At 34.8% G+C, this 23,841-nt stretch overlaps 4 protein-coding genes across 8 annotated transcripts; 2 read left to right on the plus strand and 2 right to left on the minus strand.

Moving 5' to 3' along the window:
• Positions 1–1,927: 1,927 nt before the first annotated feature.
• LOC105643176 (alanine-tRNA ligase) lies at positions 1,928–6,008 on the plus strand. 3 transcript variants are annotated; one of them, XR_005179077.2, is made up of 10 exons: positions 1,931–2,273; positions 2,347–2,413; positions 2,511–2,588; positions 2,983–3,035; positions 3,544–3,627; positions 4,135–4,187; positions 4,277–4,341; positions 4,443–4,501; positions 5,535–5,697; positions 5,793–6,008. XR_005179077.2 is itself a non-coding variant. In XM_012228247.4 (9 exons), the coding sequence occupies exons 1-9, from the start codon at positions 2,028–2,030 to the stop codon at positions 5,622–5,624; spliced, it is 795 nt and encodes a 264-aa protein (XP_012083637.1). In that variant the 5' UTR covers positions 1,931–2,027; the 3' UTR covers positions 5,625–6,008. The 3 variants fall into 3 exon arrangements, 2 of the variants coding, with proteins under 2 accessions (XP_037497590.1, XP_012083637.1); XM_012228247.4 differs by having other exon boundaries at positions 5,535–6,008; XM_037641662.2 differs by lacking the exon at positions 3,544–3,627 and having other exon boundaries at positions 1,928–2,273; positions 5,535–6,008.
• Positions 6,009–7,050: 1,042 nt separating this feature from the next.
• LOC105643177 (GATA transcription factor 4) lies at positions 7,051–8,254 on the minus strand. Its single transcript, XM_012228248.4, has 2 exons — positions 7,841–8,254; positions 7,051–7,757 (listed from the first exon to the last, which is right to left on the minus strand). Exons 1-2 carry the CDS (start codon positions 8,042–8,044, stop codon positions 7,185–7,187), a joined length of 777 nt encoding a protein of 258 aa, XP_012083638.1. The 5' UTR covers positions 8,045–8,254; the 3' UTR covers positions 7,051–7,184.
• A 4,000-nt stretch (positions 8,255–12,254) lies between these two features.
• TCP-1 (T-complex protein 1 alpha subunit) lies at positions 12,255–19,228 on the minus strand. The gene is made up of 17 exons (XM_012228250.4): positions 18,946–19,228; positions 18,706–18,770; positions 18,227–18,316; positions 18,037–18,123; positions 17,873–17,932; positions 17,683–17,733; positions 17,218–17,313; positions 16,987–17,052; positions 16,540–16,757; positions 16,149–16,245; positions 15,799–15,885; positions 15,193–15,327; positions 14,754–14,858; positions 13,477–13,605; positions 13,272–13,375; positions 12,761–12,851; positions 12,255–12,671 (listed from the first exon to the last, which is right to left on the minus strand). The coding sequence occupies exons 1-17, from the start codon at positions 19,016–19,018 to the stop codon at positions 12,585–12,587; spliced, it is 1,641 nt and encodes a 546-aa protein (XP_012083640.1). The 5' UTR covers positions 19,019–19,228; the 3' UTR covers positions 12,255–12,584.
• Positions 19,229–20,404: 1,176 nt separating this feature from the next.
• LOC105643179 (Plastid-lipid associated protein PAP / fibrillin family protein) lies at positions 20,405–23,297 on the plus strand. 3 transcript variants are annotated; one of them, XR_001047318.4, is made up of 4 exons: positions 20,405–20,980; positions 21,076–21,141; positions 21,565–22,077; positions 23,085–23,297. XR_001047318.4 is itself a non-coding variant. In XM_012228252.4 (3 exons), exons 1-3 carry the CDS (start codon positions 20,493–20,495, stop codon positions 21,274–21,276), a joined length of 558 nt encoding a protein of 185 aa, XP_012083642.1. In that variant the 5' UTR covers positions 20,405–20,492; the 3' UTR covers positions 21,277–21,472. The 3 variants fall into 3 exon arrangements, 2 of the variants coding, with proteins under 2 accessions (XP_012083642.1, XP_012083641.1); XM_012228252.4 differs by lacking the exons at positions 21,565–22,077; positions 23,085–23,297 and adding an exon at positions 21,273–21,472; XM_012228251.4 differs by lacking the exon at positions 21,565–22,077 and having other exon boundaries at positions 20,407–20,980.
• The last annotated feature ends 544 nt before the right edge of the window (positions 23,298–23,841 follow it).

Raw genomic sequence — 23,841 nt, forward strand, 5'->3', positions numbered from 1 at the left:
ACCTTCCAAAATTATAATTATAGTTTATAGATGTAATTTTATATATATATTAAATTTTTATTATATATTATAATATTACAAATAATTTATAATATTAAAAATCTAAGAGGATTCATGTAACGTTCACCGTCCGATCCCGAGAGATCAAACAATGGATGCCATATTCGGTGTTGGAGGCACCTTCCTAACTAACATATAAATCATATTATCATATTATCAATTAATTTAGTATTCACAAGTTTAGCGAATAATAATTTAAAAAAATTATTTGAGATAATCCTACAGAAAATTGCAAAGATTTTCTCCTAAAATTTGAACTCGCCAAACATGTGAATACAAAACACTCCCAAATTCAAACTCCAAACCCCATCAAACTTCAATAATCAACACAACACAAACAACACTTCTATAATTTCATGATTATAGAATCTCTCATTAGTATCGTAATAATCATCAACTAAGTGCATTCATTTATATATATCAAATTCTAATATTCCAACCAGACCAATATAGCATGTATTTAACTTAAATTACTTATACTCTCACTTCAAAGCAAATAAATTTATATATACATTTAGTGGTATCAGAGTATAGGTTTATGCGGTTATATATGAGAAATTTTATAGTCATGAAGTTATAGAAGTGTTGTTTGCATTGTGTTGATTATTGGAGTTTGATGGAGTTTAGAGTTTGAATTTGGGAGTGTTTTGTATTCATATTTGGCGAGTTTAAATTTTAGATAAAACTCTTGCAGTTTTTCTGTAGGATTCTCCCAAATCATTTTTTTTTTTAATATTATTAAACTATTACCTACTAAACTTATGAATACTAAATCACTTCTAATCCATAACCCGATAATATGATTTATATGTTAGTTAGAAAGGTGTTTCCGGCATCGAATATGGCATCCGTTATTTGGTCTCTTGGGATCAGGAGGTAGGTGTTACATTTAGAATAGTGTGTTTAATAAGTAAGAATTGAAGAAAAATGGAGAGAATGAGAGGAAGAAGTGGACGTTCAAAAAGAGGAAGAAGAAGGAAAAGAAATAAAAATGTTGCTTAAGTTGTAAGAGTTGACTTTTATAAGAATTAAGAATTCACGCTTGGAGGGTTAGGATTAAGTCAATGGTATACCCATCCAATGACTAAAAATATTATCCAATTAATTATCCTCAAAATATTATTTATCTCTACAAAATTCTTTAATTTACTCTATATAAATAATTTCTCAAATTTCCTCAATTAATAAAACACCATAATTCACTATTCACCAATTATTTAAATTATCCGAAAAAATTCATTACTTACTTTATACCTATAAAAATCAGTATGCATGCTCTAAAAATATTAAATAAAATATAAATATAAATAGTAATTTTTTCATACCAAAATAATACCTATTTCCGCACCGGCGGTACTATTCACAGACAGGTAAACTACTATTTCAGATACAGAAAAATATGGCGTTACCATGCATAAAATTATTCTAAAAAAAAGAGGATTCATAAAATAAAAAAATCCATAATTAAATAACTTGTTAAGTAAACAACATATTTATAATAATAAAAACATTATTATGACTTGATAACTAATTTTTCATGTAAATAAAAATTACTTATTAATCAATTTAAATTTTCTTATAATAATTTAAAGAATACCGCAATAGTGTTTTTTCCAATTAATCTTTTATGTTTTTCTTAGTTGTGTTATGGTCACTTAAAAAATTCCTTTTATGTCTTTGTTTTTATATCTTACTTTAATTTGCCCGTTACTTTAAAAAAAATTAAATAATTACTTTGGAAAAACAGTATTTCTATAATAGTGTTTTTCCCGCACAATCCTTTTATGGCTATCTTAATTACATTCATGCCACTTTAAAAATAATTACTAAATAATAATAATAATAATTACTTTGAGAAAACAATGTTTCTACAATAGTGTTTGCCACACAATCCATTTATGTCTTCCTTACTTTGGCGAAAGTTTTATGAAAGCATCGTTTGATCAAACGGGCCAAATCTTTACGAAATGGCAACAGTTTCAGGACCATCGTCACCGGAGGAGAAGCCAATCGTAAAGCAACCAAACGATTTCCCTTCGACGATCAAATCAAAAACCCTAGAGGAAGTCACTCCATGGATCGACAGCGCAGTTCAACAAGCTCTTATTTACCAAAAGAACATGGAAGAGACACTTGAAGGCGCCACTAGTGTCTTCAGATCTCGTTTCTCTGAAATTCGTTCCACTTCTTCCGCCCATTTCCATCAAACTATAGTAAGCTCATTGAGTTATAGCTCTATTGTATTGTCAATGGCCAATAGGAATTTTGATTGATTGGTACGTGTAGGATTCTTTGCAAGATTTCAAGTCCGAGTTTGATGCTTACGAGGATATGCTATTTGGAAAGGTTAAAGGTATGCCTTCTTCGCATTATAATTGTAGGTAACGATGAATGTATTTGTTTGCAATTCTTGGTCCAGTGACGTTTTCGTTTGTGCATGTTTTATGCAGAGGGCGTTAAGATTGCAGTTTCACATCCAATAATTACAGGCGGGGTTGCTGTTGGCTTGGGACTTGCGCTTCTGAAGAGTACGTTCTTCACGTAATTTTTATTGTCTATATTGAACTAATCATTCTGTCAATCCGTCTATACTTTTGCATATTTCTAACTTCTATTAACCCAAAAGAGGTACCGCAATTACTGGTGTCTACAATCCATGAATGATGTCTATAAATGTCACCAGTTAATTTTCTCCCTCTCACTTTCAGACATTTGAAAATTTGGAGATAGAGAATTCATGAATCATGAATATTAATAAAATTTTCTAGGAGGTATTCTATTAATTTTCTTCACATCATGCATGAATCTTTGCTGTTTCTGATATATGGAGCGGTGTTAATATCTGATAAAGATTAAGAAAATATGATAAGTAGCTCTTCTATCTATCCATAGTCTCTTGAACATTTAATTTATAATTTGCAGGGCCAAGACGCTTTTTATACTACAATACTTTGCGCCTTTTTGTGAGTGAAGAGGTAAGCAAAAGTGCATTTGATCTTTCTCAACAACCAGTTGACCTAAAACACCACAGTGTCTAGCTATTAGTTGCTGTTACTGCTTGCGTCATTGATTTGTTTGCTGAATTCATACATGGAGAAAACAATGGAGTGCATGTTCTGTATGTGAATAATCTAAATGATTAAGAGTTGTTTGTTCACTAACTTTCTAGATTTTCTGAATGTACCTAATCATGGTTGTGCCTAATATATGCTTATTTATGTTCATATAGCCACAAGTAAAATTCATGTAATCTAAATTGAAAATTTTTCAAATTCAAAGAAGATTTTTGCAGAATGACATCATAATTTTATGGTTTCTTTATGGTTTTGAGAGTCTGTGATGGTACAAAAAATGGGCCAATGTAGTCTCCATTTCTGGACTGCATAGAGCATCATTATATGCAGTAAACATAGTTCTCATGCTAAGGATTAAGTTATGTTTTGAAAAATTTCGAACTAATTTAGATGCTATTTCTGAGTTCAGTCCTTACTTTCTCAAGCGGATGCGAAAGTAAAGGAATTGCGGCAATCAATTAGCCTCCTGAAGGCTGAAAGTGAGAAGATAGAGGTATCTTTCATTCATCTGTTATTTCATTTGGTGGTTTAGAGTCCATAGGATGATGTCCAAAATGCTTTCTTATTATTTGTTAAGCTTGTCTCTGTGAAGGCTGAAAAATTACTTTCTCTTGGTGTTGTCTATAGTTCAAGAATATCCATGTGCCATAAGTCCTCTAGTTGATTGTTTGTGAGAAAAGAATAAATTGTGGTGTGAGCTGCACAAATGTTCACTTGTTATTTATTTATGTTTAAAACTAATAAATACAAGAGTTGTGATGCAAGTTGTGCACTTCTGTAATAATTTGAGTTTGATAATGGGTAATTATGCTCAAGTTAATCTGCCGTAACCTTCCAAAAACTTGTTTCCCAAAAGAAAGGGAAAAGAAGTATTTCACCTTGACTGAAGCCAACCAACTAAAGAAGCAACCCAAGATGGGATCTTTAGTCCTTTGGAAATGTTATTTTGTATGAGCATTGCTTGGGACATGAGCCGTGATATATGGTTTCTTTTTTTCAGAAGAGAGCATCATTAGCCGAAACAGAGTTGATTCGTGGTAGGACAAAACTCAGGTTTGTGATTTAGAGGGAGGGTTGTGTGCACAATATTCACTTACAGCTTGTTGATATTTCTGTTCAAACTTGTTTGTTTCTTGTTACAGACAAGCAGGGAAGCAGATCCAAGGTGTGATACGCTCGGCCTATAAGATTGAAAAGCAAGCAGCAGGTAAGGTCACTGCTACGTCTCTGTTATTTTCCAGATTGAATGAACTAAATTTACGTGGATAAACGCCATACTTGTGTTCTCAAACTGCTTTGTTGCATCAGGCTTGAAGGATGTCCTTCGGGACCTACCTAGCAGAGAAGCATCTAGATTCCGCTCAAAGGTAACTTTTTTTGCGGTGCATTTCCTGTTTAAGATTTGGATTTGGGTACTGGAAACATATATTTGAATTTGATGCTCCAGTAGCAGATATTTGGGCTTTTTGTGCTGGTGAATGTTCTACGAGGGCCAAAAAGGAAAAAAATTGCCAAGAGGCAACATTTTATGCTTCATTTTCTTATAGACTTTTTTGTAAGCATGAGGGGCAGATTGTGATGGAAAGAGGGCAGTGCAGGTCAATATATTCGTGGGTCCTATTTGATGACGATGTGGAGACTAGTTATACAGACTAATATGAACAATTAGAGAACTGAATAGGAGTTTGCTAAGTATAAACACCTGTTGACATTGGAGCATCTTCCCTAGATCAATCATATCTAAAACAAATAAGGGTTTGAATGTGTTTTTACCCATATTTTGAGGGCATTTTTCATAGTCTCTTGTTCTCCAAACATGATTGGCTTTAAGTTATTCATAATGAACCTGGATTCTGACATTTGAGTCAATCTGTGGGCTGTTTAGAAAAAGAAAAAATTAATAAGTGAGGAGCTTGCGGTCGTGATAATTTTGGATTGACACCTTCCACCTTTCCTGCAATTATTCTGCAGCTTATGAAAGGAAACTGGTGGATTTGTTTTATTTCATTAATCAATTGCTTATTCACTTGGGACAATTGAAGCATTAGTGTAACCTGTTTGTTTCTATGTTGCTGCTGTTATTAGTTCATGTATGTTCTACCACCCACACATGTTGATGCATGCTTCCACACCCCCATTCACCTGCTATTTCTCAAATGGCTTGCATACTTTTATAATGTCAGATATTGAACAACGAAGATGCACTTCATGTTGTTTGTACATTTATAGCGATAAATTTGTTATATGGTACGATTTGATTGGCAGGTTTCCTGCTATTTCTCAAATGACTTGCACACTTTTATAATGTTAGATAGATACTGCACCACAAAGATGTGGTTTTTGCTGTGTTTGCACATTTGTAAGAACAAATTTGCTTATATGGTACGATTTGATTGGCAGGTTTCGAGCCTTTCTTCTGAGGCAAAGCAAGAGAAGAACGCCTTGACTAAGGAGATTACAAAAATTAGTAACTATGGGATCTCAGTTTGAAAATGTTCTTTTGCTTATACTCCATTATTACACTTGTACTCCAGGTTGAGATCAGCAATTGCATATCTAACATGTAAGATATGTCTTCTCTTCTTGGAGTTCTAAGTTCAGATTTTGAAATTTGTTAGAAGTATAAGCAAAAACACCACTAAATGGTAAATTGTGCAGTCATCAAAGACATACATTATGGATGGATAAGAAGAATGGGATAGCCAAGGCTGAAGGCTCCATTAGATAATTCAATTTACTGGTTGTTGGAGCTCTCTGCAGTTCATTGTTAGAGACTGATTTATTGCTTATCTGCTGAATATAAGTCTGAATATGCTGGTCTATGCTGAACATTGCTTGTTATATTTATAACAACATTATTCGGCTTGGCGGAAATAGTTTATCCTTCCGGCTTGTTTTGTCGCATGGCAATTTATATAAGCAAATATAATATTGGATACTCTTGCGAGGTGATTATAGAAATTACAAAAATGTAGGTTCAGTAGTGAAAACATAACTGGATTTCTCTGAGTTGTACGGTGAAGTCTTTCTAGTACACGAGATTCACAGGGACATATGCTGATCACATCAGGGAAAAATTTTTTCATTTGGATTTTGGATTAAGTTGATGAGGGTATGTTCATAACCTCGGTTAATTTTTATTGAAATGTTATGTCTCGAGCCTTGGCTTTGAAATGCGGCCTAAAACTGGAGGGATTCCGTAATTTTTTAACCTTGATAATCAATAGCAGTCAGTTGCTAGTTTGGTTTTTGCTGATGCAATGGGCTTTAGTTGGCCACAAGTCGTCCAGGTGTTTTTTTTTGGGTTTAAGTCTTCCTTTATTTAAAAAAAAAACAAAACAAAAGCGTTTATGATGAGATAGAGAATCAAATAGCAGAACTCAAACACCAGCTCGGCCATCTCAATTCTTGATCTTATTCATGCACGTGATTACATTGAGTAACTCATTTTTTTTTTTTTTCCAAGGAGAAGTTGAGCAACTTGACAATGCCTATTTTATTCTATCCTTCCTAAAATCGTGGGGAATTGCTTCTCAGCCTAGCCCAAAGTACCAGTCGTCTAGAATAAAAAGTGAGCTCCACAATCACCAATTGCAATCCATCCTTTCCTTTTCCCTCTGCAAATTGTCAACCTCAAATGTTCCATTAATTTCTTCACAAACCCCATTGGCCAGACCTTTTTTCCTCGGTTTCCATGTGAGCAGAAGCCCTTTTTTTTATTTTTATTTTAAGTGAGAAGAGATTTGAAGAGAGAATATTCGCTAAGCCTCATCAGCTAATGCATCACGTGTAAGGTCCCATGCTCTGATCTCACAAGCGTTCCGTATCTCTCTCCCACCCACACATGTATGCACATTCAAAATTTTTCTTCGACAAGTGTTAATTGGGATGAAAATGGTGGTTGAAACATTAAATCTAAATAGAACGGAAAATTTTTAATTAGTAGAAGTAATGTTTTATGTTTTCCTCGGAAATTAACAAAGAAACTAACGGAAAAACTAGAGTAATTATCCAATTGACGACTGATCACACCATTCTTATTGCAACACGTCAGCAGACTTCAAAATCTTGCTGGGGTTGACGATGATGATGAGGATGGTAGATGGTTTGATCGTCCTTTTGTTGTTGGTGCTGCTGCCTCAACATCTCCTTTTGTCTCCGGAGCTCCATTACCTTACGGTGTGAGTTTGAGTGCTGAGTGAGCACGAAAGTGGGGCTGGCCGCAGGTCTATATTCGGGGACTAGCCGGCCAGATTTATATCTTACACCGCAGGCATTACAAAGCGTTTTGGGGCCCAGTGGACCCGTGCGCCACTGTGGAGTCTTCTCTGAAGCGCAGTGCGTGCATCTTCGAACTCCTCCATTAGCCGTTGGCGATGAGGCTCTGTTTGTATCCTTCTTCAATTTCGATTTTCCAGTTGCAGGAGACGCAGTTTCCGGTGAAGATGTCCATGGGGAGCCGTTTGGTACCGTTCCTCTCGAACGTTTGCTGCGAACTGCTTTGCCAGAGAATGACGCGTCAGATTGGACGTTGATGGTACCGGCGAGTGAGTTAGCAGGGAAGTCGACGAACGAGTCCTCTACGAATTGCGATAACCATTCCAGCTCGGCCACGTCATCACTCTACAAATAAAAAAAAAAAAATTCAGCGAAAAAATATAGAAGGAAAAAAAAAAGATGCGATATTATTATGATAAGAGGCATACGGGAACAGAGAGATCATCGGTGAAGTCGGTTGAGAGAGCAGGATTAAAGGGAGTGGAGGAGGGGAAGTGAATTGAAGGATTCTGAGGCGGAGAAAGATGGTGGTCAGTGGCGGTGGAGGAGGAAGAGAAGATTTCGTCGTTAGAGAAGTCAAGGAGATCGTCAATGCGGAAGTAGTCTGGTGTGGGAATTCCGTATACGTCCATTCCTTTAGCTTCTCTAACTTGCTAAAGAGGGAGAGACAGAGAGAGAGAGTTGCTGTATTGATGACAAACAGCGAGGGAGAGGAACGTGCAGAGAGTGACAATGGGGAGACTGACAGTGAGAGTGAGGGCTTTCTCTCTCCAGTCTATACAGCCTCGAAAGAGAGCGGAGAGTAGTGAGAGGATGAGTGAGTAATTTAAAGGAGGGTGATGTTGGAAAGGTAGAAATGCATGGAGTTGTTGATGAAATGATGGACACATGGCTCCACATGCTCTACCTCTGTACCAGTATGGGTGTTTTTGCATCTATGCCCCCTTCTACCTCAGCACACAACTTAATTAATTCATATATTTGACTTTCAGAAAAGACTCCTCCTATTAACAATCCAAAATGCCAGTAAATCATTTTTAAATAAAATAAAAAAAGAGACATGTTTGCATGCAACCAGACGATTTAATAAAACTCCTACATAATTATGGGAAAAAAAAGGTATTTAACTGTTTTTATATTTTCTCTCTTTCTTTTAATAGAAACAAAAATGATATTGACTGAGACTTTAATTTTCATCCAGTGAAAATAAAAATTAGATCATTCTGAAATACACTTATTGAGAGGTAAATAACTTTTATACTCTATCCCAAATAGAGTTTACACCTCCTAACTTTATTTTTAAAAAAAAAACTGTGTCCCATGTGGTTGGGTTTTGGACGTAAAGCTGACTGAAACTGATATGCATTTGTAGAGATTGAACCAATAGCTTCTCTTGCAACGAAACAGGAGGATAGTATATATATTAAAAAATTATTATATAAATGATCACTCTTAATTGGAAGTCAAGATGCAGTTACGGTGACCTAATAATTTTGATTGACCTAATAAAACTGCCTACCTATGATGATGAAATATTTGTAATGTTAATTATGGTTGCAAGCGCATTTAATTGCCATGGACAAAAGAGTGAAAGAAAAGCGTTTTAATGTTATAAAATAATATATGAGTCAAACTATGATACCCATAGATAACGATATATGATACTACTCCTCCATTGATACAAAAAAAAAAAAAAAAAAAAATGATTAAGGACCTTTTATAAGCCATAATGCGTAGTTGTTAGCAATGGTTTGTAAAATACAAGTATTTTTGTATTTCGGTAAGCACTGAAAAAAATGCTAAATTTTTTTATAAAAAAATTCCGCTGAGTTAATTATTACTCTTTTTGTCTCAAAATATATATATATTTTAATATTAATTTTTTTTATAATTTAACCCTTTTTTATATTAAAAATAATAAAATTTTTGCAAATTAAATTTGAGATAAATAATTTATATACCGAGATTGAAGAAATATTTCAAATATAAAACAATTTATATTTATACAGAGAGAGGAGGCAGTAATTTATTGTGATGCGCATAAGGTGATTTCTTTTCCGTGGTTTTCACGAGTAAGTGCCTTTGTTTCCGATACTGATGGGTTCGTGGAAGAATTTATTTAAAAGAAAGCAAAAAGAAATGAACATCTCTCTCTCTCTCTCTTTTTCTCCTCGGCTTGTATTTATTATGGGCTACGGTCATCGGGAAAAGTTAGGTTTCATGCGTGTGTCGGCAAAACGTTTTTACTGTAAAATGTCAAATTACAAACACCTGAGATTATTTGCACCATGCCAAATTACCTCTTTTCACTTCTCAAATCTTAACATGGTCTGGTTTGGTTAACTGAGAGGTGGCTTTGTTATATGACAGCTTTACAACATCAAGGTAAAAGGATAATAGCAACTATCATAGTTCTATTATCTGGTAAAATTATTAATTCGTTTTAAAGGTTTAGCAACTTCAATTTAATTTGGTGAGGCTGTTATTTAATTCTTCATATTTATTATTAAATTATTATTTCATTTTCTAGTTAAAGTGATATTGTTTTGATTAACAAAATATTAATTAGAGTAGTAAGCGAATTCAATCAAGGTTAATAATATAAATTTGAATATCGAAAAATTCTATTTACGGGAAGGGCAAAAAAAAGCTTTACCCGTAGCAAAAAGAAAAAAAAAAAAGAGACTTTAAATTTTTGATTAAGAAATTAAATAGTTATCTAAAACTGAATGATTAAGTCTGTATTTAGCAATAAAAGTTTTGATTAACTATTTAAATATTCACTAATTATTCAAATAGTTAAACGTTGATAATTAAAAATATTAAAATAACTAATTTAGATGGACGTGTACCGGATAGTTACGTACCTTCTCAAAAACAAAAATTCCTTTACTATCAATTTTACTTCCCTTTACAAAAGAGATTGAATTTTGTATATTTAATTAAATAAAAACAAAAGAAAAAAAATAAAAGAGCTTGTGCTGTCAAATTTGTCTCTGCAGGCTGGTTGAGTCAAAATTAAAACTTTTACTGGATGAGACAAAAAAAGAGAACGCGTGGCGGCTAGAGAGGAACGTAGGGACCACACATCGTAACTCACTACGTGTAGCAGTAGATAGTGCAAGAAATGGAGATAATCCCGTAACGGCAAACGCACAAAAAGGGAAGAGTATAAAAGAGAGGAAGAAACGGGCCGTGTTCCGTTACGTTCGGTGAAAGAAAATTTTTACATTATCCTTTCCTGACGCCACCACCATTTTTATTTCTATCCTTACAACTGGATCCAGCTGGCGTTTGATATTTTAAAATTTTATTTGGTTGGGTATTTAATATTTAATAATGGCAACAAAAGGGAAAGTAGGCGTAAATAGGAGCAGAGGTCGGTGAGTGAAGCTGGCGGTGGAGTGTTTGCTAAAGTACCGATCGTACGTTTTCGCATACCATTGTGTCTTTTTCTTTTTTTTTTTTTTTGTTTATCGAGTGATTTTGATAGGACGTTTGAATTTCTGAGATTTTGATTTATAAATATGCCAGGTTGGCCAGTCAGTCACAGTCGTATTTTCATCAGATTGGAAGAACTAAAGAAAATTAAAAATGAGTTAAAACGAGAAGACACAGCTTCGTTTGCTTTTATTTTTTCTTGTTTTTGCAAAAATTAAAATGCAATATATTGGATTTAATAAAAAAAAAAGTTTTATTACGATAAGATAATACATGCAATGCAATAAGGTTTTGGCATTGGTGGGAGATACCTTGAATCACGTGACTTTACGAGGTGATATGATCCCAATACAAAGGCAATGCACGTGAACCTCCATGTGACCCTAAATCATCATTATCTTGTATTATAATAAGTAATAGTAGTAGTATGTAATTTAGCAAGTACAAACAAAGAAGAAATTGTAAATGCCACGTAGGACGCTTTGTATTTTTTTAATCCAATGAGTTATTGAAATGTATGATAGATTTACTTGGAACTTTCTCTGTAAGCCTTCTAATAAACTGAACCAAATCGTCACTGGGCCGGATCGCATAGTTAATTAGGCTACAGTGTCATTATTAATGGTCAAAGCGAGCGGATGTGGTTATTGAGACAAACCAAGCATCAATTGATCATAGATCATTTAGTTTAGACTTCTTGCCTATATTTGTTCAGAAACGAAAAAAGAAAAAAATAGAACTATTCCTCCCTATGTCGAGAAATTTGCTAATTAAAGAAACGCTCACTTTACATTATGCATCCACAAATATACAGTTTTGGTCAAAGTGCTGCCCTATTTTCTATTGCCTAGTCTATACTATGATGAGTTATAACAGTAATACACAATAAAAGAAATCGAATCAAATAATTAGCTAAGTTCCCGTTATTATTTTTTTTTTTTATAGAAAATAAATTGGCGACATTATGATAAATTTTATCCGATAAAGAAAATTGAATATACCTCTTTCCCAGTCAACTTTATTTTTAAGAAAAACGTCAATTTGTGAAAGGGGCCAGCCTTCTTTCCGAGAATCTAGCTACATCAAGTAATTTATTTGGTAATTTGGGGTTTTAGTATTTGAGGCTAAAGAGAGAGGACACGTGAATCCGTACAATAATTTGCAAGGAAACGCACATGAACCCATATGAGAGATCACATGCTCTGAATTTTTTGTTAAACTAAAAGAATGGACGAGTAATAACTTGAAACCTAAATCGAATTTTCTGTTTGCAACAGTTTCTCTGCCGATGACGGTTCTAGTCTACAACTAGGCCCAATTTAATCCAATCACCAGTACGCCTGACGAAAAATTATAGCACAGGCACTACTAACATGAACCCAAAAAAGAAACCAGAAAAAATGAACCCAACACTCAAAACTCAACCTGCAATCAATGCGATAGACCAAAATGACAAATCACGAAAAGCCCAGTTGCTAGATGGTCTTTCGTGTCTTTGCCGGTTTATAGTATACTCTCGCTTCATCAATAAGCATCCGCTCGGAGGAGTTAATTTTTAGTTTGCTATAAAAGGCGGCAGTAGCATACCTACAACGTTACAATCAAGGGAATAACAAAGAACCAACCCAAAACCAAACTCTTCAACATTATCAACACCAAAAGCCACATATCCGTCCCCTTCTTCCGTTGTTAATAGAGAACAAAAGATCTGCTTCTTCAGATATACTGAACCTATTCCTCATCATTTTGACTTTCATCTTTGACAAGCTTGATCATGTCATCAATTCGAAGGATTGTTATGGCAGCTTCAGTGGCAAACTATCAAACAACATAAATAAAACAAGCACTTAGACACTGTAATGGCATTAATTCTGTAAATTGCTTCATGTCTTTTCCACTGCTATTACCTGGATTATCTTCACTTTGCTCATTGCAGGCTCAATGACTCCAGCTTCCAAGTTGTTCCGAACAATGCCCTTTGAAAGGTCTAATCCCATGCTGCAACATTTTGTGGAACCCAACTAAACAGTGTGAGATGCCAGGGAATAAATGAAGGAAAGAGAAAAGGAGCTGATATTTTTTCTTTTTGCCCCAACTTATTTATTATGTTGGTGCTGATTATATATATATATATATATATATATATATATATATACACAACTGTAGCATACATAAGAAGAAAGCAAGAGACAAGTACAAGCAACATTTTCATGCACTTGAAAATCAAAATCCAAGTATACTACTAGAATGATTATCTCATCCAACTCTTTTACTGTTCTGGAGAAGCATGCAGGCCGGAAATGATAGAAATAATCAAAATGCAGTTTGATCAAGAATGCTGTTGATACAAGAGGTTTTTTCCAATAAAAGTTGAAAATGCCAATATATATATGTCCTAAATACAAATTACAATTATACCTGGATAAATGTTTCTTCTCAGCCTTTGTCTGTGCTGTGTGGTGGTAAGCCCGTAGCTTTGCTACTAACTCAGTGGCATCCTTAGCAGCATTAACAGCAAGTACCTGAGCCAATGCAAGTGATTATTGTATAAATTATGACTTATCACTGGGAGAGGAAGGACGGAAAAAACACCCTTGTTGTGCACTTATATTCCAAACTAAACCTTTGGTATGATCAATAAAGATTCAGCAAACTCCGCAATTGCCAACTGCTCTCGAGATCCTAGAGTTGTGGCCAGATACTCCAAATAAACAGATAAGGCAGACTCAACAGCACCTCCACCTGCTACTACCTGCAATGCATACAAATAACTAGTGAATAGAACTTTGAGAATCAACAGAACTAATGTTTAATTACTCAAGTATTAGTGGAATCATTTGACCATTTCAGCAAATCATACATAAATTCTCACTCATCTATGTAGCAAAATAGGCAAGGCCAAGAACCAACAATCCTTTTCAAATTTAGTTTATATGTAGGCCCTGCAACTAAGAAAAGGGGCTCATATTGTAAGAGTTTCTGGGCCATCAAGGAGTAGAATGGTTATGGAGTAAGGAACAGCACCCATCAGTACGACCCAAAAAGCAATCCCAGCAACACGATGGACAAACTTCAAGACCTGCAGGCAATGACATATCCAACATTTTTTTGCTTATTGGAATTTATGAAATCACCATGTGGTGGCATCTTCAGCTCTATTTTCTCAAACAAATGGTAATCTATGTAGAATACAACTTTCTTCCCTTGCTCAAAGTCCATAAGAAAATCTTACATAAATGTTGTCCATATACTCAACTCAGTTAAAACAATAAATCCCAAACTAGTTAGGATTGGCTATATGGACCCTTTTCCACCATTCCACTCAATTAAGAGCAATATCTTCAGAAAAATTTTAGAGCCACTAAATCACTTTCTCAGCATTACACCCACCAAACAAAAAAAAATTGGAAGCTCAGATCTGCTCCTCACTTTCTTATCATTTATTACACCAATGTGCTCAACCTTCCGTACCAATGCATTTGTTGGTCCAAAATACACTTATCCAAACCACCACAGCCTCCCTTTTCTTAACTTCTCCTTAACACGTGCCATTTCCACCTTAAAATGTGTACCAACCTATTATGCATGTGCCCCAAGCCAACCTACTGACAATGTACACCTTCTAACATACCTATAAGTCCAAATAGAAACAAATATCTTGACCCAAATTTATCTGCTTAACATTTAAGAATCATATCAAGACCCAGAGGAAGCACAATAGTCATCTATTTCTAATTATATTCAGCAGTAACCAACAATATGATCATAATTAGATAATTATTCATACATAGAAGAATTATGGCAAGTATCTCCAAGTAAGGCAGCATTTCAATTTCAAGTTTTAGAGCAAAGTTTGATTTTAGATTTCAAAACAGAAAGCAGTCAATGTATCAAGCTTACTGTATTCGATTCAAGGGTCCTTTTCACAATTGATAAAGCGTCATGCAGAGCTCTTTCCATCTCATCCAGCATATAGTCATTAGCGCCTCTAAGAATTAAGGAGACCTAAGCATATAAAAAATCGATCAGACAGCTTAAGGTGATTGAGAATCCAACCACAGTATGGGAAATTATGTATAACTTAAAAAAAAATAAAAAAGAAAAAGAAAGAAAGAAGCAGGAATGGAGGTGAAATAACTTCACTCTTCAATATCATGAGCATTTTCAAACTTTAGCACAGATTAATGAACCACAAGCTACCAAATACTGCCAGTGGCCACAGTATAAATCATACTTTATTTATACTTTTTATGCATGTAGGAGTTCCATATATTTTTTATTTAGATCCAGTATCAGCATGATTAAAATGTGTGAAATGTAAAGAAAGTGAACCACGCACGGCACTAGTAGATTTTGTCCCCTTTATCATAATCACATCATCATCAGCAATTCTCTCTTCCACAACTTCATCAGCAGATCCAAGAAGTGAGGAATCAAATGTTTCCTCCCCTTCCATGTCAGCAAAAGTTGAAACCTAAAAACACCAGAGAGAGCATACAATATCAAAGTATAACATATATATTAGGAAGTAGTGGGATGGATAACAAATTAAAGCATATAATTAGAACCACAAAGAGCCAATTCAAACAAAAGAATCAGAAAAGCAGAGAAAAAAAAAATTAATTTGCCCTCTTCCATAAAGGCATAAACAAATTATTAGCATAAAGGAATGCTAGCAGCAGAGGTCAAGAAAATAATGCAATAGGCAATTTCTTTTAAAATTCCACATTTCTTTCAAATGATATCAGAATACACATCTAAGTTGCTTAGATATTAGGGGACAAGATCACTAAAAAATCATGATGTCTGAATTTCAATACCTGAATCCGAAACTAAAATGCATACTAACAGGGCTGAGCAATGCATCCTCGAAACATAAAAACACAGCCAATATGCTTATATAATATTGGTGATTTCAATAATAACTGAAGGGATAGAAGAATACCATGGTTGCACCAGTCGCCTTGGCAACATGGCGCATATCCTCTTTCCGAACACGTCTCACAGCAATAGCCCCAGCCTCTACAAAATACTGAAATAAAAACAATTGCAAACAGTAGATATAAGGCACTGATAAAGTAAGCAGGTTACACAAGTAGAAAAAATCCAAGTAGCTCATGCAACCCAAGCCAAGCAGAAGGCACAGCACAACTAACCTTTTGAACATAGATAAACAGTCTCCCCCACCCCACACTATATTCAAATAGCATGCAGTGTAATAGTAAAAATTTTCATGCTTCCTACTGCTAAAGAAAAATCAGAAGCAATTGGAAAACATGTGTAACATTTGCTTACCTTAAGAGCCATGTCATCAATTCCTTTTGTAGTTAAAACAACATTAGCTCCAGCTTTCAGTAGTTTCTCAATACGTTCTTTTGTCATGTCAGCTTCTCTGTGAATCACAGGCGTTATCACATAGATTTGAATCAGAAACACATCACATGAGACTTTATGTTGAAGTGCAACCAGCAAACAAACAAGATAGGAAAAAATGCAAAGAAAACAACATGGTGCAGGAGAGAATAAGAAGCATGGATGTGAAATAAGCTAGTATAACGATAGCATCATCAGTTGATTTGCTACGATACTAAATTTGCTAATGAAAGAAACTGATTACCAGAGTAACCAACCAATCCTAATTTGAACATAAATTTGCAATGGAGTTTATAGTGTACAATTTGGTCACCTTTGACGAATTCTGTCAAGCTCCCTAGGATCAGTGACTAAGACTTGTACACCCAATTGCATCTTTGTTTTCTGCAGATTAAAGTCGAGACATGCAATTCTTGCAGGTGCAACTCTTGTTGGCATTCCTTGAGCAGCACGGCCAGTGTTTAGAGCGTAGCCATTCAACAGGTAGCTATCCTTTGCACTTTTTCCATGAGCTTTCAAAATATTGATACTCTGGAAAATCAAAGAAGTAACTAGCAGATTAGAAATATCACTATGCAAGGCAGAGGGGCCATACCAATTTGCTGAAATCTTTTGGGATAAAGCATTGATCTATTGGCTTAAAAAACTGTCCAAAACAGGAAACTAAAACAGTAATATGAAAAACTGTAACCAAAGACAGATATGTAAGCAGGCACAAGAAATTTTCATGCCAAATAACTGAACCCAGAGAACCACTAACCTTGATTGGATATTTGATTTCACCCCGTGCATTGGTCATCTTCACTGCTTGAACAGCATCTACAACCTATGAGGTAGTTTAGTATATAAGCCTTTAAATTCATCTGACTAGAAGTTACAACATAAAGCCTTGTTTTCAAAGTTTATAAAAAAAATGGTTTAATAGTTTATCACTAAAAGATAGATTCTCAAAGGCTGATAAGTTCATTACTTCAGCAAATAAAAAGCATACCAGATTTGCAAAGAAATCACTGTCACCAGCTATCAACTTCGAGGACATGCTTGTCTTAGCACAATTTACAAGAGAATCTTTTCCAAGCTTTTCAACCTATTGATAAGAAGGTGCAAGTTAATGACATAAAAGATTAGGCAATGCATTGATGTAGCTTAAAAAATGTGGGGCACAAAATCCAACGGTGTACATATACGAGAGAGAGAAAACCATTTATCTGAGGTTTGTATTCATTCCCAGTTAAGGATTAGAGATCAGTGAAATCCCCTATATAGCACTTCGAACTACTAAACTCATAACATAATATTTCAGGAGAAGCAAATTTGTGAATGGATTTTACCTATGCAACAAAGTAGTAACACAGTCTTAAAGGAGTTATTGCAACAGCACTTAATGGCACATCAATGTCTATAGTTGTAAAAAAAAAAAAAAACTTTTTCAACAGCAAATTGAATCCTGCCTCACCTTAACTGCCAATTTTTCATCAACATATTTACAAGCTTCCCTCATAGCAAGCTGTTCAGGCACAAAACAATTTCAGGATGTAAATAAGTGAAAACAAGCCAGGCTAGGTCTTTGTGCTGCACATATATAGATGCACAGGACAGGCATTAAGCCACGTAAGGGGAAGCTGAATGAGAAGCACAAAACTTACTCTGTATCCACTGATTATTGATGTTGGGTGAATCTTATTTCTCACCAGATCATTTGCTCTCTGCAGGCATTGTGAACCAATCATGTCCAGTCCCATTAGGACACCAAAGAAAGTAGTGATTCCAAAAAAGAATCAAGGGCCAAAAACAAGTAAGCTAAAATTACCTTGAGCAACTCAGCAGCAACAATAACAACTGAAGTCGTCCCATCACCCACTTCTCGGTCTTGAAGCTCTGCCAACTCAACGAGCACCTATATGCCCGGAAAAAAAGAAAATTGAACAGTCATGAGTAAAATAAAACCAGGAGTAGCAACGACAGCATGCATAAAAATAACAAAAAGAATATCCATCCACCTTGGCAGCTGGGTGTTCCACTTCCAACATCTTTAGAATTGTGGCACCATCATTGGTAATTGTTACATCACCAATATCATCAACGAGCATCTGCAGTAATGTATCAGTAAATAAAAGGAGGTTAGGTTAATCCATCTTCAAAAGAAAATAAAATAAAAGATAATTAAAAAAAGTGTAAATTCCTTCTCGAAGTTGACAAAAAACTTGGCCATCAAATAATATTGCCACAAACTTCCATTTCAATTAGCTGTAATTAAAATCCAAACGAGAGAAGAAAAATGGTAACAGGCAGTTTCAACATTCACATATGCAATTATCAGTTGAACGTTTTGACAAGCAAACAACTCTAGATTAACTCTCCATTAGTGCATCATTTCAGATTATGAGTTTTAAAGTGAACTAGCAAGCAATTAGACTACCCGCAGCAGTAATGAAAATGATTAAAAAATCAAAAAGAAAAACAGAAAGGAGTGCGGTACCTTGTCAAGACCAACCGGACCAAGTGAAGATTTAACAATGTTGGCTACAGCTTGACATGCCACCACTAACAGCAACAAATGAATCGGAAAACAAACAAAAGCAACAAATTACTTTCGTAAGGTTACTCGAAACACGAAATCTATGAATATAGAGAGAGAATAAGCGAAACAGAAACTTATGTTTCAACTAAAGCTAATAAAAAGAGTGTACGCGTATAAGGATAGAGACAGGGAGAGAACCATTTTGAGTACGAACGTCCTGGCCGGATTGCCGTTCACCAAGAATATCAAGAGTTTGAGCTGAGATTGCCATTTCTGCTTCGACTGAAAGAAAATGGAAACCCTAGATTGGATCTGCAAGTGCTACGTTAGGAAGGGGCTTCAGTTCCCAGGAAGTTCAACAGAGGAAATGATGAGAGTGAAAAACAGAACGCCTCGAATGTTCAAAGGGAAATCTGGGCTTTGTTATGAAGGGTTTCGTGCCAGATGATGTCGTTTTACTCGGTTTGCATTAAACCCTAGTGGCCTGTGAAAGTCTAAAGGCGCTAAATATATTAAGGAGGGGAATTGCAAAAGCATGTAAAAATCCTTTTTTTTTTCTTTTTCTTTTTCTTGTTTTCATATTAAATGTAAATATTCGCCAACCTTGTACATCGCATGTTTCTTATTTAATTAATAAAAATAAATTTTAAAAATAATATAACTCCAAATTATAGGAATATCCTTCCACCCTTTAGTATAAAATTAATATTGTTTTAGAATCCATGATTATATCTCTCCATAATTGTCTTATTCAAATATTGATATGCAATAAATATTTTGTAAATAAATATTTTTTAAATTTAAAAAAAAAAAAATTACTGTGTACTAACTTATTGTAGAACAACTGATTTTGAAATTTATAAAATATCAAATCTAATAAAAAATATTTAATAATTTTATTTTACAATAAAAAAATGTTTTGTTATCTCTCCTTTCGTATAAAACAAATTTGAATCTTGAATATATATATATATATGTAAAAGCAAAGTAGTTTACATTATATGGAATCTAAGTATAAGTCTATGAAATTGTCAAAATACGAGGAGAACAATAATTATTTAACATAGTTTCTAAGAAAACAAGGAGTAACGACAATAATCGTAAGAAGATAAATTATTTTATATTTTTAAATAATATTTTTATTATGATAATATCTATTAATTACATCTCATCACTTAATTAAAATGCATTAAATTTAATTAATATAATGATAATATCTATTAATTACATCCATCAAGTAATGTATTGCGTGGGTTCTAATGCTAGTAAAAATGAGATATAAATAATGTAGAAATTTTCCCAAACATGAAAGAAAATAATCAGATGAAACAGGAAAAATAACAAAAAGGTTAGGTTATACTTAACACTGCCAAATTCATATATTTTACAAAATGTACAGAAAAGAACACTCTGATTGTGGTATCGCAAGCCATTACCATTAGCAGCTTCACCTCCACTCCATAATTTCCCCCTTCTCAGAGGGGCAGTGTTGTATTGGGCCCTTGTTCTGCAAATCAATTGGGCTTTTTTCTTTTTGAGGATGTCAATTGGGCTTTTTGTTTGAAGCTATCAAAGTTTTCATGGCCAGGGCAGGGACGTACATTACCTCGGCCAATACTGCCCAAAAATAAGCGGCATTCTGCTTTTTGAAAGCTTGTTAGAAAAGAAAAAAACACTAAAAAGAAAAGCTATTGGCTGACAAGTGTCAGCCGCCATTTTATTATCCCGTTCCTTTTCCCATTCCCATGCCAATGCCCATGGCCTCTGCGTCCTCTCCCTTATCAGTTCCCTTGAAACCACAGAACTCTCCAAAATACATCTGCTTTAAGACACTTAAAATTAGCTGTTCGTCAGCCACGACCCAATCTCAATCAGCTAAGCGACATCTTCTCACCCTTATCTCCGATCAAGACCGAGGCCTTAAAACCCAGAAAGACCCTGAAAAGCGAGCCACAATTATCCAAGCCATCGACGCCATTGCTGAAACGGGCAAAGGTACGGTCACTACTGGTAATTCACTATCCGCCACCTGGCGGTTGCTCTGGACCACGGAGAAAGAGCAGCTCTTTATTATAGAGAAGGCGCCGTTGTTTGGTACCCAAGCTGGTGACGTTTTGCAGGTGATAGATGTTGAGAAAAAGACTCTAAATAACGTGATCACTTTCCCACCTGATGGGGTTTTCTTTGTCCGGTCAAATATTGAGATTGCTTCGTCTCAGAGAGTGAATTTTAGGTACTTGGTTTGTACATTTCAAATTCTTGATTGCTTAATCCTCAATTTTGGTGGTATGTATAATTCTTTTTTGTGGCAAATGCCTGCTTCTTCAGATTTACGAGTGCGGTTCTTAGAGGGAAAAATTGGGAAATTCCTTTGCCGCCATTTGGACAGGGTTGGTAGGTGCCTCTACTTTGTAATTTTCATATATGTGCGTGTGGCGATCAATTACGTGGTAGTTTACAATTAAAAGCAACGAAGTCACTATTACATGAAATGATGAAATTTGTGCTTCACTGCTCTTGAACAGCTGAGCTTTTCTCATGTTATATAAATTCAAAGAAATGGATTCTCTCCCGCCGCCCAACCAAGACTCTATCTTTGCAATTAAAGCTGAGCCTTTTTCTTATGATGATTGTAGCAAAGGAGTTTTAATGAAATCTAATACACTTGCATAGCAACATTTGATGTAATTTTCGTTTTGGAAGCTTATTTAGTTATTTTTCAAAACTGTGCTTATTAGTTGACTTGAATTATTTGCTTCTGTTCTGTTTCCATACGGTTGTCTAGTGAAGCATTTTTATGTTTTCTACACTTTATAGGTTCGAGTCTGTATAGCTTGATGTCGATATTCTGAGTAGTGATGGATATTAGAGGAGATTATTTAATTGTGGACCGTGCGCCATATGCGTGGAAAGAATGAATGTGCTTCACTGCACTGTCATCATGATTGGAAGGCTTTGTGAGTTCACTTGTAATAAATCCGATTAATAAACTCAAACTGGACTATGGGGATACTTTTTTTAGTTCCTGGATGACAATCTAGCCCAAACCCAACTGCATCAGTTTGATTACGTATTCATTTCAACAACTCGGCGCCAACCCTGTTTCATAATATGTGGCTTTGTGAAGTCTTGTGGAATATGACACCCTTTTGTTTACTGGTTCTATAATTTTGGTGCTGTATGTTGGTCAATCAAGGAGTAGATATATGTTAGTAACTAAGCTGTGCATGACTTTGTACTTTTTCCTCTACTGCTCTCTGACTCGAAGCGACCAAAAGCTTGCCCATCTCACCGTCAAACCTGTACAGATGGAAAAAAAGATGTTTCCATGTAAGTGATATCTCCTGCATGTTCTTCTCTATGATGTGTAATGACTTTAGATTTGTAATAAAGGATAAGTTTACTTCCCTTTTGGCCAGTCCCCATGGACTTCCTAATGCACTCCAAGTCATCGGTTTAATCATGCATGTGGTTTCAACTTGATTCTGTTGACCTCCCTCTCTTCAGTGCTTTCAATTTCTCTTAAAAGTGGTGTTAGAGTAGAATACATTTCAATTGCTATTGGCAGTTTCCGGTTGTGGCTTAGAATGTTTGTTTCTCAATTATTGTTCTGGTAAATGTTTGCTTGCTTATGAACTTCATAGAAGTTTAATAGAATCTTAGCTAAGATAATGAAGGTTCATATTCAAAGACATTACACACGATGGTATGCTTTTTCGCCTTTTCCCTTGTTATCTTGATTAGTCCATTCAGACTGAAGCAGACAATGGATCATGCGATGGAATTCACAAGAAAAGCTTCTTAAATCTTTATGTTCCTATTCGACTAAGGGACTTGAGTTTTGCTTAGTAGTTTGTTGACTTCCATTGCAAATTAGAGAGACACCAGAAGTCTTGCATCCTTCACTTGGATGATTTAAAAATATCTCATTATTGACGCTTTGAATTAAGGGAGATTAAACATGTACTTAATCCTTTCTTTGTTTCCATTGCTGAACCTAATTTCTGACTAACAAGACCGAGGTACTTGATTTTTGCTTATAATATTCTTTCATACCGCTTATTGTAGGTGTTATTTAACGTCCTTTATATATTGATTTATCAATCTCAAAAATGAATATCGGATAAACATGGTATTAGGAAATATTCTTTTTACTTGTCCAATGCCATAGAACAGAATAATGTTCTCTGGGCATTCTCTGGCTCTCTCTTTCTTTATCTGGACCTCACAGCAGATCTTCATGTGCAGACTGTTGTTGTACTTTGTTGCATATTTCTGTTTTTCCCTTTCATTATGAATGTCTGATACCCTAATATTTTGAAGTGCCCAATTTTCAGGTTCCAATCTGTTTACCTAGATGGTGATTTGAGAGTTGCCAAGGATATCCGTGGAGATTATTTAGTTGTTGCACATTCTTCTGATAATTGGTCAGAGTAATTTTTTTCCCTTCTTTTCCATTGTTATAATCCTTTCTGGCGATTTCTTGTTCATATATTTGCAGCAAATATTCAACTTATGTATATATATATCACCCTCCTCCATTCACTTAATTTGTGACTTTTTCTCACATGGTTAATGTAAATCCTAAGCCCGACAACTTTGGGAATTTTATATCATGAAGATGATAAAATTGAGAATTTCTAATGAAAGATAACATATATTTGTATTTGTATTTCCATTTCTTGATGGAAAAAAAATGTGGGTCCCGTATATGTATGGCACAACCCAAGAAGGGGGTGAATTGGGTTTTCTAAAAACAGATATAAATTTTAGAAATTCTAAACAAAATATAGAATTCTAAGTGCAGCGGAAAAACAAAGAACTTTGTGAGAATAGAATATGGATTAAAATCACCTCACAATGTTCTATTTATAAAAGATAGAAAGTCTGTGCAAAGTGCAGCTATTGATTAGAACAGCTTTACACTGACTTATCCAATATTAGAACTTCTTTATGAAGGAAAGCTATTGAAATTAGAACTTCCTCATAAAGTTTTAGAAAATCATATAAAGCTATGTGAAAGACAATTATTGAATTTGGAACTTCTTCACAGAGCCTTAATCAAATATCAGAACAACTTTATGATGGAAAGCT

The sequence above is a fragment of the Jatropha curcas genome, chromosome 5 (genome assembly GCF_041381405.1).
Source record: "Jatropha curcas cultivar XTBG-Jc1 chromosome 5, XTBG_Jcur_1.0, whole genome shotgun sequence".
In the NCBI taxonomy this organism is placed as follows: domain Eukaryota; kingdom Viridiplantae; phylum Streptophyta; class Magnoliopsida; order Malpighiales; family Euphorbiaceae; genus Jatropha; species Jatropha curcas.